The sequence below is a fragment of the Lotus japonicus genome, chromosome 2 (genome assembly GCF_012489685.1).
Source record: "Lotus japonicus ecotype B-129 chromosome 2, LjGifu_v1.2".
In the NCBI taxonomy this organism is placed as follows: Eukaryota; Viridiplantae; Streptophyta; class Magnoliopsida; order Fabales; family Fabaceae; genus Lotus; species Lotus japonicus.
The window spans coordinates 94,080,088-94,095,968 of record NC_080042.1 but is presented as its reverse complement, the minus strand read 5'-3'; the positions used below and the strand labels follow the sequence as shown (position 1 = coordinate 94,095,968).

At 35.3% G+C, this 15,881-nt stretch overlaps 3 protein-coding genes across 3 annotated transcripts; 2 read left to right on the top strand and 1 right to left on the bottom strand.

Annotated features, from left to right (window-relative positions):
* The first annotated feature begins 517 nt into the window (after positions 1-517).
* Positions 518-3,052, top strand: LOC130741295 (cytochrome c). The gene is made up of 3 exons (XM_057594145.1): positions 518-729; positions 2,307-2,440; positions 2,694-3,052. The coding sequence occupies exons 1-3, from the start codon at positions 618-620 to the stop codon at positions 2,787-2,789; spliced, it is 342 nt and encodes a 113-aa protein (XP_057450128.1). The 5' UTR covers positions 518-617; the 3' UTR covers positions 2,790-3,052.
* A 1,935-nt stretch (positions 3,053-4,987) lies between these two features.
* On the top strand, positions 4,988-6,821 carry LOC130741293 (uncharacterized). Its single transcript, XM_057594144.1, has 4 exons — positions 4,988-5,356; positions 5,443-5,532; positions 5,779-6,075; positions 6,212-6,821. The coding sequence occupies exons 1-4, from the start codon at positions 5,305-5,307 to the stop codon at positions 6,505-6,507; spliced, it is 735 nt and encodes a 244-aa protein (XP_057450127.1). The 5' UTR covers positions 4,988-5,304; the 3' UTR covers positions 6,508-6,821.
* A 1,182-nt stretch (positions 6,822-8,003) lies between these two features.
* On the bottom strand, positions 8,004-13,326 carry LOC130741292 (histidinol-phosphate aminotransferase, chloroplastic-like). Its single transcript, XM_057594143.1, has 10 exons — positions 13,202-13,326; positions 12,850-13,074; positions 12,476-12,559; positions 11,851-12,005; positions 11,628-11,725; positions 11,092-11,200; positions 10,486-10,643; positions 9,406-9,548; positions 8,984-9,124; positions 8,004-8,251 (listed from the first exon to the last, which is right to left on the bottom strand). Exons 2-10 carry the CDS (start codon positions 13,066-13,068, stop codon positions 8,120-8,122), a joined length of 1,239 nt encoding a protein of 412 aa, XP_057450126.1. The 5' UTR covers positions 13,069-13,074; positions 13,202-13,326; the 3' UTR covers positions 8,004-8,119.
* Positions 13,327-15,881: the final 2,555 nt, after the last annotated feature.

Sequence of the window (15,881 nt, the reverse complement as noted above, 5' to 3'; positions counted from 1 at the left end):
CATGGTTTTATCTATAATATTTTTCTTTTAGTCTATCATTGCTTTTATGTTTAGCCTCACTGATATTCAAGGTCTGGATCCGCCCCTGTGTGACTAGTCAATAATTATGCTTCTCTTTAACGCTTTGAATTATATGAAGTTACGTGAAGTTACATTTGTATTAGGAGTAAGTAACGTCAAACCAAATATGCACACAATGTATCACTGGATTTATTTTTTAATATTGGGTTATTTTTTTGAAAATGCTATATTGGGCTTTTCAAAAAAATCACTACTATATTAAACCATGATTATTCTTAATTAGAGCTTTCAAATACGCACACCAAAATTGCAAAAGTAACATTCACACAAATCACATGCTAAACTTACGTTCCTCTCACGCCACCGCTACTGACCAAACGGGAATTGGAGCGCCACAAACGGTCCACGTCAACCCAAAAAAAAAAAGTTAGGGCTGGGTTTGGTGCACCGTGGCGAACGCGTTCCAACCTCCCTATATATAGCTTCTAAACAGTCCAATTCGTGCCACATTTCTACGCACGCGAACCTTCCCTTCCCTTCCCTTCCATTATTCTCTCTCGCTTTCTCGAAACCCCTGAAATCAGCGCCGTTCAGCAATGGCGTCGTTCGATGAGGCTCCTCCCGGCAACTCCAAGAGCGGTGAGAAGATCTTCAAGTTGAAGTGCGCTCAGTGCCACACCGTTGAGAAAGGCGCCGGTCACAAACAAGGTCGGTTCTCGTTTTCTCTATTTCTCGCTTCGCTAAATGATTGAATTATGTACCCTAGCATGATTGATCTTGAGTTTTCGGATTGAATTTTGTTTGGATCTCTATCTGATTTGTTGAATTTGAGATTATAAGGCTTGGATCTGGAAATCTAGCGCTAGTTTTTGTTTGTTCATTCTTCTGCGTTGTTTGATTGATTTAATTGTTATTATCTTCTTCTGAATTGGTGAATTTGATCTCCCTAAAAATTATGCAATTGATTGTCGGTTTGATTCTGTCGATATTGTGAATGTCATGATTGTGATTTGACTGTGGAGAAGACTGCAAAATCTTATTGCGCTAAGATCAATTGAAAAGTAACGTTTACAGTAGGATAATTCGGCTAGATTCTCTATATTTATTCAGTTCTACCTAAAACCTAAGATCAGAAGCTGTGGATTGTAGAATTTAGTGGATTTGTACCTGGATTGTATCTATAATTTAGTTGATTTGGTTCATGGATTGGAACTCTATACCTTAAGCATGCAAATTAACCTTGCATTTGTGAAGTTGTGTGGCCAATGTTGATATATCTTTAGCAGCATAATTTTAAACGTGTTAAAGGTTGATTTGCATGTCTAAGGTATAAGGTTTCTACACAAGAATTTCTCTGTTCCATGTTGTACTTTACTAATAATATTTGGCTGTCTGTCTAAAGCCTGTAGTTTGAACGTGATTCACTCGTAATTTTTCATTTTATACCGAAAACTGAGAGAGAATGAGAAGGTATTTGCAAAGGGCCAAGGACAGTAATATGAATGCTTTAATTTCCAATTTCCAGCACTCCTGAATTATGCTTATTATAATTATTTGGTCAGTTCAATAATTATAACTATGCTTGAATATTCATTGAATACCTTCAGCTGAAAAGCATTAGTTCTTGTAATGTTATCATATTAGCTGTATTTTTCCAGCAATACTTTGATTATTTGGTTCATAGTTTTGTTGAGGACTTGAGGTCTTAAAGTTCCTTTATAATAATGTCTTTTGTTATAATGTCTGTGTTGATGTTTGAAAGTTCTGTCTACATGTCGTATTCATTAGATCAAAACTCAAACCAAATTTTGGCAAAGCATATGTTGATATTGAATGGTTGGTTAAACTGGTTCTCTAGCCTGATCAATCCTTCATTTACATGATTGGTGTTCTTGAGTTGAGCTTTATTTTGAAGAACTGTTTATGTTCCTTATCCTTTTATCGAATTCTATACCGCAGTCTATTTTGTATGATGGTTTTGTTCTTCTGAACTTGTTTATGATATAGTTTGTATTACTAGTGTTCAGAACTTGAGATTCTTTCTTATTTTTTGTCCTAAGTTTGTAGAATAAACAAATCCTACTTGAAACTAATTTATAGTACTCCGCTCCCTTGTTCCCTTAATTGCTTTGCCCCTTTCACTGTGATGGTACGTATCCGAACATAGTCTATTATAGTAATTGTTTATAGTTTCTTAGAGCAGTTGTATAATTATTTTTCTGCTGCCTGTGTCCTTGAATAATGTTGTTATCTATTCTAAAGACTGAAATATTTGACAATCTCAGGACCCAATCTGAACGGTTTGTTTGGAAGGCAGTCAGGAACTACTGCTGGATATTCCTACTCTGCAGCTAACAAGAACATGGCTGTGAATTGGGAGGAGAAGACTTTGTACGATTACTTGCTTAACCCTAAAAAGGTACAATATAAACAAGTATTTCTATACTGAATGGCAATAAATCACTGAATTGTCCAATTATGAATATACTTCACCGACCTTCACTCCAAATAATAGTCATGCACATACACTTTATATTTATTCTCATTATGGGATTTAATTCATCCACTGTTTCATATTATATTTTGATAAGCTAATGTTAAAAGTTGACATAGACATTTGTTTCCACCACAATATGTCGCTGATCTGCACGTTGTGTTATGCCCTTTTGCAGTATATTCCAGGGACAAAGATGGTATTTCCTGGTCTTAAGAAGCCCCAAGAACGTGCTGATCTTATTGCGTACCTGAAAGAAGCCACAGCACAGTGATTTAATATTTCATACATTCAATTTTGCAGTGTGCTTTTAAAGTTCTGAAGATTTAATTTTCAGACATTTAATCATGCCGTACAGTAAGTTCTGTATCTTTGGCAAATAAAATAGGCTACATTGGTCTGCAATGCTATTTTGTTAATTTTGCATTGCTTCTCAAAACTCAGCTGAATATTGGCTGGAGTATCGCTCAATCAAATTATCTGTTGAAATCTGAACATTCTTATCAATTTGGTTAATTGGGAACACAATTTGGCGCAGTGCTACTCTTGCTACGTTTTTTTTTCCGCTTAGTTGTCTAGTGTTGGTTATCTTTTTTTTTTTTGAATAACTAGTGTTGGTTATGTAAGTATAAATAAAATCTGAAAAATATCAAAGATTTCCTTTATATTAAAATTGATGTTTTAGGAAAGTATTAAGTGAAAAATAAGGAAGGCTCATGAGACATGATAGAAGTTCATCTAAGGATCTCCTCTGCCCGAAGAATTCACATTAGCTATAGAAGTGTGTAAATGCACTCTTTCATGTTCAACCCAGAGACTTGAGCCTTTAATGTAAGGCCTTTTCACATCTTGGTCGCTTGTGAAAAACATTCTGATTGCCTCCTTGAGGTTTGGCTGATTTTCCACCTTAGATACGTGTTTGAATATTGAATTTTTGGAGCCTTTGTATTTCGTAAGTAGTTCACTTGTTCAAAGTTCTCACACTTCAATTAACATACTCCTCTCACAAAAATAGTACCCCAGCGACTGTGTTGGTCAGATACTAGTTTCACTGCTTCCATTTGTTTGGTTAATGCAACTAGTTGTTGGGACTTGGGAGATGCTCTTGTTGGAGGTAACACGGTGTTAAGTTCAATCACTCTCCCTTTCCTGGCGTGCTCCATTTGCTAGACATTTGGTACTCATTCATGATCATTGCCATATAATCCAGATAAATGCTTCTTCTCGGGTTTTGGTGTTCAAATAAAACTCAATAGCTAGACACCTTTTGACAAGCAAGTCCAACAGAAATTCTTATCAAATTCATTTTTTTTCGACACTGTTTACCGCACCTCCACACCACCAACTCTCTGCCCCACAACTCTTCCACTCCCCCTTTCCCTTTATTTCATCACCCTCACACCCATTCCATTACACAAATGTTTTAGGTATGAAATTAACTAATGAAATCTGTCATTTGCATCTATGCTTTTTTTAGTGGAAATTGCACGGAAAGGTGGGGTGCTCACAGGGTAGATTGATTCTGATTTGATCAACTTGGCCGACAAAACTCGATCAGACCAAAAAGTTAGATTGGATTGAATTCTAGACAAGGAAATTCTATGAGTTAAGTTCAGATTCTAATTTCGAGAAAAAAGAAATCTGAATCGATCTGTGAATCCGAACAGATGAGGTCGTGAAAAGGAACGTGGAAGCAGGTCTTCTTAATTCTTTGCAAAATTGACTATCGATTGTTGCAAACTGAATCGTCTTCTAATTCAAATTTTATCTCCTTCCCCTCACTTCCATCCAACTGCATCCTTGCAAAAACTTACATCAAGCAGCGATCACTATATCATTCAACCACATCCTTGCAAAGCATCTATACCTAGCTGTTGCTACGTTTCTCTAGTGGAGTTTTACAAAACACCAGCATCCAAAAGTTTTGTCGTGGATGTTCCTTCTCCTCCTCCTTCCTTTCCCACAGCTATTACAGACATTATGGTTATTAAACCCTTGTCATGCAGTATAGGAGATGCTTTGTGATATTTTTTTTATAATTTCTTACAATTTTTCTTATATTTCATATTTTATATCCTTTTACTATAGATTTAATCACGTGATCCGATTCAACCCAAACCTAAAATTTAATATGGGCTTTTAAACTAATATGATGAAGTTCAATTGGATCGGGTTGAAGATAAAAATATGTGAACTTCGATCCAAACTAGCTGAACAATTTTAATTGGTTCGAATTATATTTTGGTCAGAAATATATTCAATCCAACCCGTGTGCACCCTACCCCGAAATGTATGGTCAAAATTGTAGTGAGTTTAAAACACGAGAAGATTTATCTAATCTAAAAAGACTAAGTGGAACTTCATGGTGGTTGTCAGGGAGTTGTCAGGGACCTACTTCGATTTAATTATTAAGAGCTTATTGGTAAATTTTAAAAAATTATACGTGTGTCATTATATATAAAAGGCTAAACGGACGGAGAGTGCTGCCTCTGCTTTCCAAGTTATAATTCCAAATTTTGGAGCACTATTAGGGTTTGGATTTCCTGTTATAAACCACGCAGCACGTACAACCTCTAATTATTTACAAAATTAATTAATTGCAATCGATTTCTTGTTTGTTTTTTAATTTTGATGAGTTGAGAATGAGAAGGATTTTGTAAAGAAATTCAAAGTTGACAAGGATTTAAAAGAACCAAGCGTGGCCTTTTTTTTCATTCCGTTCCATTCTTCCTCTCTTATATATATATCTCAACCGTCCCTACCCTCCCGCCGCAACAGCCAGCCATCTGATGACGATGACGAAGCCTGGCGACTCCATTTCCAGCTCCTCCGACGATTCAGGTACAAACCACCGTAAACCAGACCTCTATTTTTTTACAAAATTAATTACAATTACAATTGATTTCTTGTTTTCTGATTTTGATTAGTTGAGGATGAGAAGGATTTTGCTCCACCGGTAAAGAAATTCAAACTTGACAAGGATTTAGTAGGTGAAGAAGGCAACACTTCCGATTCTGGTACAAACCCTAAATCATATTTTAATTAATTTCATGTTTTTCTTTCACATATATCGTTGGCTGTTTTTTTTTTTTTTTTTTTTATTTTACGGTGCTTAATTCGTGTTTGTTGTACATTCTGATCCTAAAGTAAACCCTGAATCATATTGAGTTAAATTAATTTCATGTCTTTCTTCTTTCTTTCTTATATATCTTGGCTGGTTTGTCTGTTTTTTTTCTTCTGTGCTTAATTCTTGTTTGATGCAGCCATTGATTTAACCCCCAGAGAAGCTTTCGAAATCTGGTGCCAGATATATGGAAAAGTATACCCTAGCAAAGATGAGGAAGATCGGAGGTTCGATTTGTTCAAGCTATCTCTTGATAGGGCCATCCCCTCAAGTCAAGCTTCCAATTTTCAGTGTCTTGCTGATCTAACCGAAGACGAATTTAATGAGGTCAGAAGAATTATTCGTCAGCCCGATTGTTACTCTTCTATATCCTGGAAACAACTCAAAGCAGGCAACCACAGTCCCATTACACAGCCAAATGATTTCATTGCTAGAGGTACAAACCCTAAATCATATTTTGTGTTAAATTAATTGATTAATTTCATGTTTTCTTTCTTCGTTTCTTATATATCTTGGCTGGTTTGTCTGCTTTTGTTTCTGTTTCTTCTGTGCTTAATTCTTGTTTGTTGCAGTTGTTGCAGCTGCTGCTATGAGCCCTTTAACCCGCAGAGAAGCTTTCAATGTCTGGAACAGATTTTATGAAAAAGTATACTCTGACGAACTGGAGGAAGAATCGAGGTTCGATATTTTCAACGAAAATCTTCTTACGAAGATCCCCTCGGATGTTACTAATTTTGGAGCTTTTGCTGATCTAACTAAAGATGAATTTCAACCAATTTTCAACGACCCGAGGTGTACTAATTATATATCCCTCCTAGAACTCAAAGTGTGTGATGAGTATTTGCGTGCTGTTGAATTTCAAATTTAAGTTGTTACTTTGAGGTTTTTTTAATTAAGGTTGAATAAGTGTTTCTACCTCACTTAGTAGGATAAGACAAGACTTTTGTGGTTGTTCTTAGTAGTCATGAAATCATTTGAGTGTGATTTTGTTTTATCATATATAACTAGCACACATTGGCTGTGTAAAAGAGTTCTTGTAATATTTGCTCTGTTGATTGATGCGACCAATCAATCATCTTGTGAGCTAAGTTTATAGCGCATCAATTTGTCAGGCATACAACTGTTCATGTAAAACCGGTGCACTGAAATCTACAGTTACGTTTTTAGAGGTTTTTTATTGTATTTTTCATTGTTGAAACCATCAATAAAATTCTCCTAAAGATCTGGAGATTAGAATGTGATGTTGGTTGAGACCATTTTCTAATTCCTACTTTATCTCCTGATCTGTTAAAGGATTCAATTAGGACTGTCAACTAATGTGGAATTTGAGAAAAAAAAATTACGTGTATAAAGCAATTTTTTGAGAAAAATTACTCAATTAATGTGGAATTTGAAAAAATATTTAATTAGGACTGTCAACTATGACACACACACACACACACACATATATATATATATATATGTATGATTTTCATCATATACTTCATTTTTTAACACAATCAACTATAACTTTTGAGGTATTTCTTTTATAAGCAACTTTTTAGGTAAAATTCATATTTCATTAATAAGAAATATCAGCCAAAAGCTACATTAAAGATGTGAGGAGGAATATTCTCATCTAAACAGTCTTGGAGTATGAAAAAACTTGGATAAAGGATGAGCAACACAATTATGTTGTCTATATATATATGTGGGATAAGGAAAGAATAGCTAAATCTCTATATAGCAAGTGACAATCATCCACTATGGGTTGGATATTTGGATAAAGCTTTCCTGAATAGAACCCACAAGAGACAATAAGTAAATCTATTTCCACATGTAAACTAGTAAACTCAGCACAACTCACCAGCTTATGAAAATAATAACAATATGCTTGTTATGAAAATCCGCTGCATCGACTCTCACTCTCCTCTCACCAGCTTATGTTCGTGTTTCTGCTGTGAGCCAAGAAGGCAAGAAGGACCATGTATGTGAACTAAATATAATGAGTGATGCATTGAAAGATAGTCATGAATATAAGTGTAGAATTTGTACTGATTAGTGATTGTCCTCAATCAATTGAGGGTCCTAGATCTATTCTTCTAAATTGCACAATGATTTATGAGCAGCGTATTAGATTCATAATTTCAAATTACTTCGATAGTTGAGTTCCCTCTCTCTAAAGCCTAACTCCCACGGTCATAACAGAAAACAATATTTGAGAATACTACTTAATAAGGACCTAGAACTTTGCCTTGAAATTTTTTGGAACTCCATGCTTTACACTTTGCTTTGCCTTCTAGCCATCCAGCAAACCTAACAGACAACTCTCCTGTTCTAAAGATACCTCTAATCACGGCATTAATCATGGTTTACTTAAGCATATATTATAAATCTTCCGCTTTAATAACTTCCCTTGGTAAAATCACAAATTTTCATCTAATTAGTTATTACACTTCCATGTACGTGTTATAATATCTTATTACATTCAAAATTTTCTCCTATGAAAGTCTCTTGAGGCACTTCATTAGTGCATCTGTGTGTTCAGGCTTCCCAACAGAAACACGAACATACCCTTTCAGCTCTTTCTTGTCGTAGTGACGAATCATCACCCCCATTTGTGCAAGGTCCTCCTGTGTTAATAAAAGAAAAGAAACTATGTCATTTTTGTGGTAGGAATGATGAAAAGAAGAACTATATACAGAAATTTTACCAATTGCTTTTAGCAAGCATAGATGGCGAAACCTTGAACAAAGGAATTCCGGAATAGGGTTATTTTAATAGAAAGTTGAAGATTTGGCTCTCTAAAAATGAGAAGATATAGCTATGTATCAGAAAATCAACGGCTAAGATTGTAATTCTATGCATATGCATACATAGAATATATACGAACTTGTTTAAATCTCAGCTATTAATTTTCTGATCAATGCTTCTAATTTTTTCAGCTATTTATTCCAAAAGGTAAGACACAAGCACTAACGTTTCTCAGCAAATACAGAATGAATCAATAGCACACCCAACCTTTCAATAACCATTTCTCACAAAAGAATAAATAAACACAACAAAAAAATATGGGAATTACATTCTCGAAGTGAGGTTATTTCAATAGAAAACCTCAGGCAGCAACAACATAAATAAAACAACTACTTTCCACAACACAACAACCAGTCCTTTAATGTTGTTTTCCTAAGGAGTTCAGTTACTCAAACAGAAATTATGGGGGACAAAAGGTGTGTGTCAAAACTAATACCAGAAGGAAATGAAGTGATGAATTTGGAACCAAACAAAAATTATCCCAAAAATTTATTAAAATAAATGAATGCAAGAAAAGGATGACAAGAATAAAGATATGGAAAGAAGGGTACCTTTAGCTTCTTTGCATTCACTCCAGAAGTAACCTCACAAAGAATGAAATTAGAATGACTTGGAAATGGCCGAAGGAATGGAACTTCCTTCAAAAGGTCATAAAGCCTCCCTCTTTCTTTAAGCAAAGCATCTTTCACATTCTGCATATTAAGATTGATTAGATTTCACTTGTATCAAGATCACTAGCATGTAATAAATGTGTCAAAAATGTAAGGGTACTTTAATATCTTGTGTATCCTAAAACTGCTTTCTGTACATATATGTCTCTGTGTGTGTATGTGTATAAGTGCTCAACAGAATTGTGTTATGGGCCATCATTCTCTTACTTATAGTTATAACAGCTTTAATAACCGTAACTCGTGAGTGGATAACCAATTAGCATACATGTGTGAACTTATATGGAAAAGTACAAAATATAAACCTCTAAATAGATAGGATTTTGCAATGCTGCACAAGCAGAAACTTCAGCAGCAACAGACACATTATAAGGTTGTTTTGCTCTCCAAAGATACTCAATTATACTCAAAGGAAAAGCTCCATATCCTACACGAAGTCCAGCTAAACCTGACAGTAGATCATTTGAAAATTAAGAGTTTGGTGGTTCACATTAGGACAAGGAACCCCAACCAAATTATAAGCAGCTAACGACCCAATATGATGTATCAGTAACAGGATTTTAAGCATGTTAGTTCAACAAGATATGCATGAAAAATCAGTATATAATCCATAAATTAACAATTTTGAAATGATAGTTTGCGTTTGTAGAGAGGAGAGTTGTTGTTACTCAGCTTCAATCCTTTGAATTGGGGTTGACAATTCAACTACTAACCCAAAAGTGTTCAAATCCACCATCCAAATCTGATTTGCATTCCAATTCTAAATCCACCACTACGAGCTTCCACGTATTCTGTTCTAATTCTTGAATTGGCGACCCAGCATCTATGTGTTGTACAACGGCATGCAACTTATAAAACAGCATCACAACTTAACGCTACTTAATCTTCAAATGCCATTATAAGTAACTGCTTGCTTTATCAAATATTGATGTTCAAGTCACTTTATCATCATATACTAATAAACAGGACTATTCAGCAAAGAATTGAAATACTCAATTCAAGTACACTTGATTTCAGGAGATGCTTCCTCCTTACACAATCTCACTCTGACCTATGTGATTCACTGAGCCATGATACTAAAACAGCATCATATGCCCCATTCATTCCTCACTTCACAGTTTGTGCCCCATACATCTTCTCTCAAAATCTTGATAAATAAAACTCACCCCCAGATATTCAGTTTGAGTTACGTTTAACCTGAACCCACAAGGCTCTGTTCCATAACATGAAAAATATCAAGTTCTCAAGTAAAATGCATGTATATGTCATGTAGGAAAGATGCTTGAAAAACATGACTGTATATATATATATATATAACATGAATCCTCAGTTAATTTTACAGTTTCCTGCTATAACAGGGAAAAAAAAGAAAAGTATAATCATACCAGCTCTTTTGCTAAATGTCCGAAGAATAATCAAATTCTCATGTTTCTTCACCCAGCTCATCTTTGATTCAATTGCTGAAAACTCGATGTATGCTTCATCCAGAACCACCAGAATGGGAAGCTCAAGTAACTTTAAGAGAACTTCATCGTCAATTATACTGTTGTAAAATTGATATATCAAAATATACTTGATCATAAGCTAACAGAGAGAAACTCAAATGGCTACATGGATTTACAGTTTCTGAGAAGACACTACAATATTGCACTCTATAACACTAAAGAAGTACTAGTTTTATTTGAAGCCATAATGCATAAGACATTTAGAAAAAGATAGATATAATAGAGTAGTGACCGTCCAAATCCTTATGCATATTGGCTAGCTCAATCATATTATTCTGTAACTATATTGTAATTTGTAACAAGAGCACAATTATTTTTCTCTAAAAAGAGAAAAACAACAAGCGCACAAGGAATTCTTGTTTGAGAAGATTGGAAAAACAAATTAGGGGATAAAGAAAACACCAATACAATAAAAATTCAGACACCTAATTTTCCAACTCTACTCTTTAGTGTAAGGAAATTCAAGAAATGATACTCGGCCGTTACCTCCCATCTGGGTTATTTGGAGACGTTAAGAATATGCATTTGGGCTTTTCTTGTTTAACAACCTCAGTGATTTGCTCCACATTCAAACTGAAGTCTGGCCTCCTAGGAACTACAGTTCAAATAATGCAGATGAACGCACATCCGACATGGCATAATAAGAAAACCCCAAAACACAATAAGCAAAATAAAGAATGCTAAGAGGACAAAAGAAATTACAAAAATTGAAAGGATCAACTAGTCATAAAACCAATGACCTTTAGTTCCCAAGTTTGACAAAACAAAAATATGTTCATAATAATGAGATTTGAGCCACAATACAATATAGTACAAGTTAACTCGTTCAGGGACCTTCATAGGAACAATTTCTATTTGATAAGTATAAAAGCTAAAGATCTATAATCGTGACCATGAGGTTTGGTCAGTTTATAGATATCTGTTTCTCATTTGACAATTATAAAAAGATCTATAATCTTTGAAATGAACAAATTTAAAGCTACATTTAAGAAATGCTCCTTTATCCGTAGCATTATTCTTACCTTTGATGACAGATGCTCCATTAACCGCAGCATCGAATTCATACATTGTGAAGGTAGGAGGGCAGTCCACAATCTTGTCGCCAGGATCAAGCACACATCTGTAGTGTACAGATATCAAAACACACAGAATAATGAATGGGTGATTATCGTTTCTATGCTGAAAATTAACATAAAGACAACTAATTTGAAGCTTATCAAAATCAGAAAAGGAATTAGATCTTACCGCATGATCAAATCAATAAGCTCATCTGCACCACACCCTACAAGAATATATTCAGATTCAAGGCCTGAATCTTGGGCGAGAGCTGCACGCAGTGCGCGGCTCTCTGGATCAGGATAGACATACGGAAATCGTATTGATCCCAGGGCTTCCATGACCTGTCAAACCACTGATAGTCAACTCAGGAGACAGTAGAGGGGGTTAAGGGACTAATGCTCAGTATGATCTTGGACAGGGACGGAGCCACATTTTATAAAAATGGGGCAGTCACCCCCCACAAGAAATAAAAACCTTAGAATAATATGATTGTGGATTTTGTTAACTCCACAAGAATAATATAATAACATTTTATAAAAATGGGGCAGTCAAATTTCTTGCAGCGTATCATCTAATTAACCATTGTTGATTTTATTGAATGTGTTAATTTTTCGACCACCCTTTATCTATTTTTTCTTCCCTGATCCTGGAATACACATTAACTTAGCCAAGAAAGGATTTCGAAAACTTAAAAATTTCAAGACAATAGCACAATCTCTCAGTCAATGTCTAACATCATATTATCAGGTAATTTATTTACTTTTATTCAATAGTTTGGAAATCCCTAACAGAAAAATAGAATAGAACTTGCCTCAGGAGGGGGACCATAAGGATTTTCATTGGCATCTAACTTGACAATATCCTCAGGCTTGCGTCCAAGACGAGAAGATAATACCTGCAGCAGAAAGCCTCATCTTCAGTTACTACTAAATTACATTGCATTGGTACAATTTTCCTCACAGAAGTAACCACTGAGGTATCTGAGGAAATAAATATATATTTTCTACTTAAAAATAAACAATCAAACCAGCATCTTTTAAGACCTAATAGTAGAAATAGAAACCTAAATATAGACCAAAACCTTAACCATAATTTGACATTACCCAGAATATTTCAGTAAAAATAAACATTGTTGTGGCAATCACAGAGAATGAAAAAAAAAAAGTTGACTTTGATGAGACCAACCTCAAAAGGCAAAATGGGTTGATAAGGAGACAACTTTCTGAGATGCTCTCTGATGAAGGAATCACCTGTCACCTGCAGAGGACCATTATTGACTTGTTCAACAGGAATGGTAGAGGCCATGGCCACAATCGAACAACTGGGTCTGGGTGATAACCCTAGATTGGTGCACGATTTAGCCAAGCAGAAAGAAGCAGAATTGTACAAATCAATGACACCCATTAAGACCTGATAACAAAAAAAAGAGAAGAATCAAAATGATCGAATTACAAGAGCATTTTGTATTAGACAAAACTAAACTCAGAGGTAAACGGAGAAGACAACATGGGAACCAGAGTGAAGAAGAGAGACGTACGAGGTAGCAGCTGCAATGAAGAGATGGAAATGAACAACGAACACAGTTGTTGTGGTATATGTGTATCTGTGTCTAGGGTGAGAGAGAATAAGGGCTTGTTTGGATTTTTTTGTTTTTTTCTTTTTGAAAACTTATTTTTAGTAACAAAATTGTTGTTTGGTAAAAAAAAAGATTTGTAATAAATAGATAGATTTTAAAATTAATGTTGAGACAAAATGTTTTCATCAGTTTTTTTTAATTAAATACTGCTTTAAAGAAAATCAAACAGGCTCTAAACCTCCCTCATAAGACACCACATGCATATTTAATTAGCCATTAAATAGGTTTTTAAAAGCATGTTTACCTTATTCTAAAAGTTAAATCATGTCAGCAAACCAAAAAAAATATTAAAATCTCAAGTAAAGAAAAATATGTAATTTCTAATATATTTATCTTGACTAGATTAGTTTTTTTTTTTTTTACTGGAAGTGGAGGAACAACCGTGTTTTTGGGGATAATCTTTGGCATATTAGCTATGTCTCGCGGCAGGTCATGGGGGATGTCCGCAGCTTGAAACGCTGGCCTGGCTTGAGCGATCCACCGTCCTCTTTGAATGATGCACCGATGCCACAAGGTATGGCTCGTGTTACTGTCGACGGCACCGATGCCACAAGGTATGGCTCGTGTTACTGTCGACGGACACATATGGGATGCAACATGTATGTGTTTGATGCCGCGAATAGGTGGTTATGGGAGCTTCAGAGAACCACGGTGCTGACAATGCTTTCCTTGCGGAGCTGTTAGCGGTGGATCTCGGCCTGCAAGTCTGTTGGGATCTTGGGCTACGACAAGTCATTTGCTGCACTGATTGCTCTACGGTTGTAGATATCCTGCAGGTTGACGCTAGGGTTGATCAATATTGGGCTCGCGATGTCATTCGTCATGTCCAAGGAATGCTCCGTCAAGATTGGCGGGTGGTTATGCAGCTCATTCCTCGCGAGAAGAATTATGCAGTGGACTCACTAGCACGGCAAGCCTCCCGGGAAGCTTCTCCTAGATGCTACTCGCGACATCCCGCTGCTGGTGTTAGTGCCTTGCTGGTGCAAGATGCTCTAGTGTAGTTTTCCTTTTTATTTCCTTATGTAACAAAAAAAAAAAGATTAGTTTTTTGTTAGGTTAACACTCCATGAACGAATAATTTCTCGTCCCACGCTATTAATGAATAGTAGGAATGAGTTTACTTTTTTTTTCCATACCATTGGACAGAGGTTTAGTGGCATACTGACGAGACCTGTATAGACTCACTCGTGGGTAAGAGCTTCAGAGAATCTCCCTAAGAAGGGTTGTATCTCCCTAAAAAGGATTGTCCACCAACTGTGATTTTACCATACGCAGGGGTTCAGACTCTTAACTTATGAAGATGTGAGAGTTAAACTCAAAACTTATAATTAGTTGTGTCAACCCCAATACATTGCATGTTTTGGAGAATCAAAAAAGCACAAGGCATGCAATTACAAAATTGAAAATGAGGTTAGATATTTACTTTAAACCGACATCTTTTTGACATGCAATATAGTGGCCGTTTTTAACTAACGTTAATAGCAATGACTTAAAACTACAAGAAAATGCATGTTTCCACTATAAAGATGATAAGAAAGTGTATGTTCATAAGATGCAAAAGGAAATTGAAACACAGATGAACGTGAAAATATCATAGAGAGCTGTTTTAACTTTTTTTATTCATCCGAAACCTATTGTTTTAATTTTTTGTCAACGCATAGAATTGTTTAGATAATTTTCTACGTTTTTTTTTTGTCGAAAAATTTCTACACCCATCGACTGGATTGACTTCTTTTTGGACCTTAGCATACCTACATGGACTAAATACGGCCCAACAAGATTATACTTTTTGAGTGTTTGATAGCAGATAAAAAAAGTGTAACGATAAATAAAAATATGCATTTATCGGCCCATACTCTCCACTGGTCCAGTTGCTTCATCATTGTCTCAGGTGCTTCAATTTTTTCCGCCGCTTCTGCAAAAGCTCCTCTACTTCTCCTTACTTTCAGAGGTGCCGGTTTGTCCTCGTTGATGCCACTGAAGCCACGATTGAGCTTCTTTGATAGCCGAACAAATAGAACTCTGACAAAGTTGAAGAGTTATTAAAACGGGAACTTAAAAATTGAAGGCGAAAGCTTATCCGCTCAGAAGTCAACCGGTTTCTCTTTGCTATTTTGTAGGTTAAGGGGGTTTTGTATGACCCTTAGGTTTTTTACATCATGTTTTTAGCTAATGTTCAGCTTTGTTACGTTGTTCGAGTGTGCATGCTTGTTCCTGTGATTATTTATGTATTATATTGCATTGCGATAGCACTCTTTGAAATCTTTTTGTAAGTGTCGTCAGGCAACCCTTTGGGTCTTGAATGAATTATGAATATTTGAAAAAAATGACATAGGGAAAAAAAGTAATAGAAAAGGCCATATAACATGTTCATACAAAGAAAAATAACACTTCACTTACATCAAGAATAAGATAAGGTATGTAAGAATATAACAGTGATAATAATGAGTAATATGATAAGTTATGTGATAAAAAATCCAAGGAAGATTATGAAAAAAAAGTAAATAGAAATCAGATTGAAGATAAGGTTAGTGCTAATATCATTAACAAACATACATGCTAATTTATGTAGAGAAATAAA